General features: G+C 40.0%; 1 protein-coding gene across 1 annotated transcript; it reads right to left on the bottom strand.

Annotated features, from left to right (window-relative positions):
- Positions 1-487, bottom strand: LOC120118841 (agamous-like MADS-box protein AGL80). Its single transcript, XM_039138795.1, has one exon. The coding sequence runs from the start codon at positions 485-487 to the stop codon at positions 20-22; it is 468 nt and encodes a 155-aa protein (XP_038994726.1). The 3' UTR covers positions 1-19.
- Between the last annotated feature and the right edge of the window lie 516 nt (positions 488-1,003).

Raw genomic sequence — 1,003 nt, 5'->3', positions numbered from 1 at the left:
CAACTAACTTGACTAGGCTTTAATTCTTAATCATGTTGGAGATGAACTCGATATTTTGCTGCAATTGATAACTCAATTCTTCCAACTCTTCTAAATTATTCCAATCACAGTTATTTTCGTCCGCCATGCTTTCGATCAAAGCAAGTTCCTTCTCCAGCTCTTCGTTTTTCTTTCGTTGTTTCTCTAGCCTATCATTCAACTGCAATATGTTTCTTTTGAGAACAATGGTCTGGTCCGTCATGTGCTTACCTCGTTGCTCTTCCGGTAAACTCCCAAACTTCTCGAGAACTTGACACGCTCCGGCTCGGGAAGGCCAAACATCCGGCTGTGAGTCATGAGAACTGAAGATTATAGCACAAGCGGGGACGTCGCACAGGGTTGTCAGTTCATTCAGCTTCTTCAGCAGCCCGGCCTTTCGCTTCTTTAGAGTGTTTTTCCGGGCGAATTCGTTGGCGATCAGCTCGTAGGTGGTCTTCCTTCTTCCCATGGATGAGAATACAGGGAAAGAACTAACGCCGCACGCATACACCGTTATGGAAAAATTGCATATATAGATGGATGGTCATGAGCCTATATGGTAAAATATCATAATGTGGTAAATATGGTAATGGAACAGCTCATGGTTTTTTCATGTTAACAGATAGACGGAGAAACCTTTCAAATATAACAATTTTAAACGACACGAAAGTATTCGGAATTGCGGTGTTTTCATGTATGAGTAAATGGTATGCTATTTAAAATGGACAGCTAAGGAAAGATTTTACACCATTCATGTAAATATACTAATATGTGCTTACATTTACTTGGGAAATTACGTCAAGGTCAATAATGGGAAAGGCTAATCCAGCATTTAGATACCAAATTAGCCACTAATATAAACCTTCTGCTATTGCCAACATATTCAATCATTTATCAAAAAGAACAGACTTGCTCAAAGGGAAAGTCTAAGGACGGCAGCCTGATTGGAAGTTAAAAAACAGTGGAAATAGACGCAACCGAAGAT

The sequence above is a fragment of the Hibiscus syriacus genome, unplaced genomic scaffold, assembly GCF_006381635.1.
Source record: "Hibiscus syriacus cultivar Baekdansim isolate YM2019G1 unplaced genomic scaffold, ASM638163v2 tig00110328_pilon, whole genome shotgun sequence".
Classification (NCBI taxonomy): domain Eukaryota; kingdom Viridiplantae; phylum Streptophyta; class Magnoliopsida; order Malvales; family Malvaceae; genus Hibiscus; species Hibiscus syriacus.
This window is presented reverse-complemented; position numbering and strand designations above follow the sequence as displayed.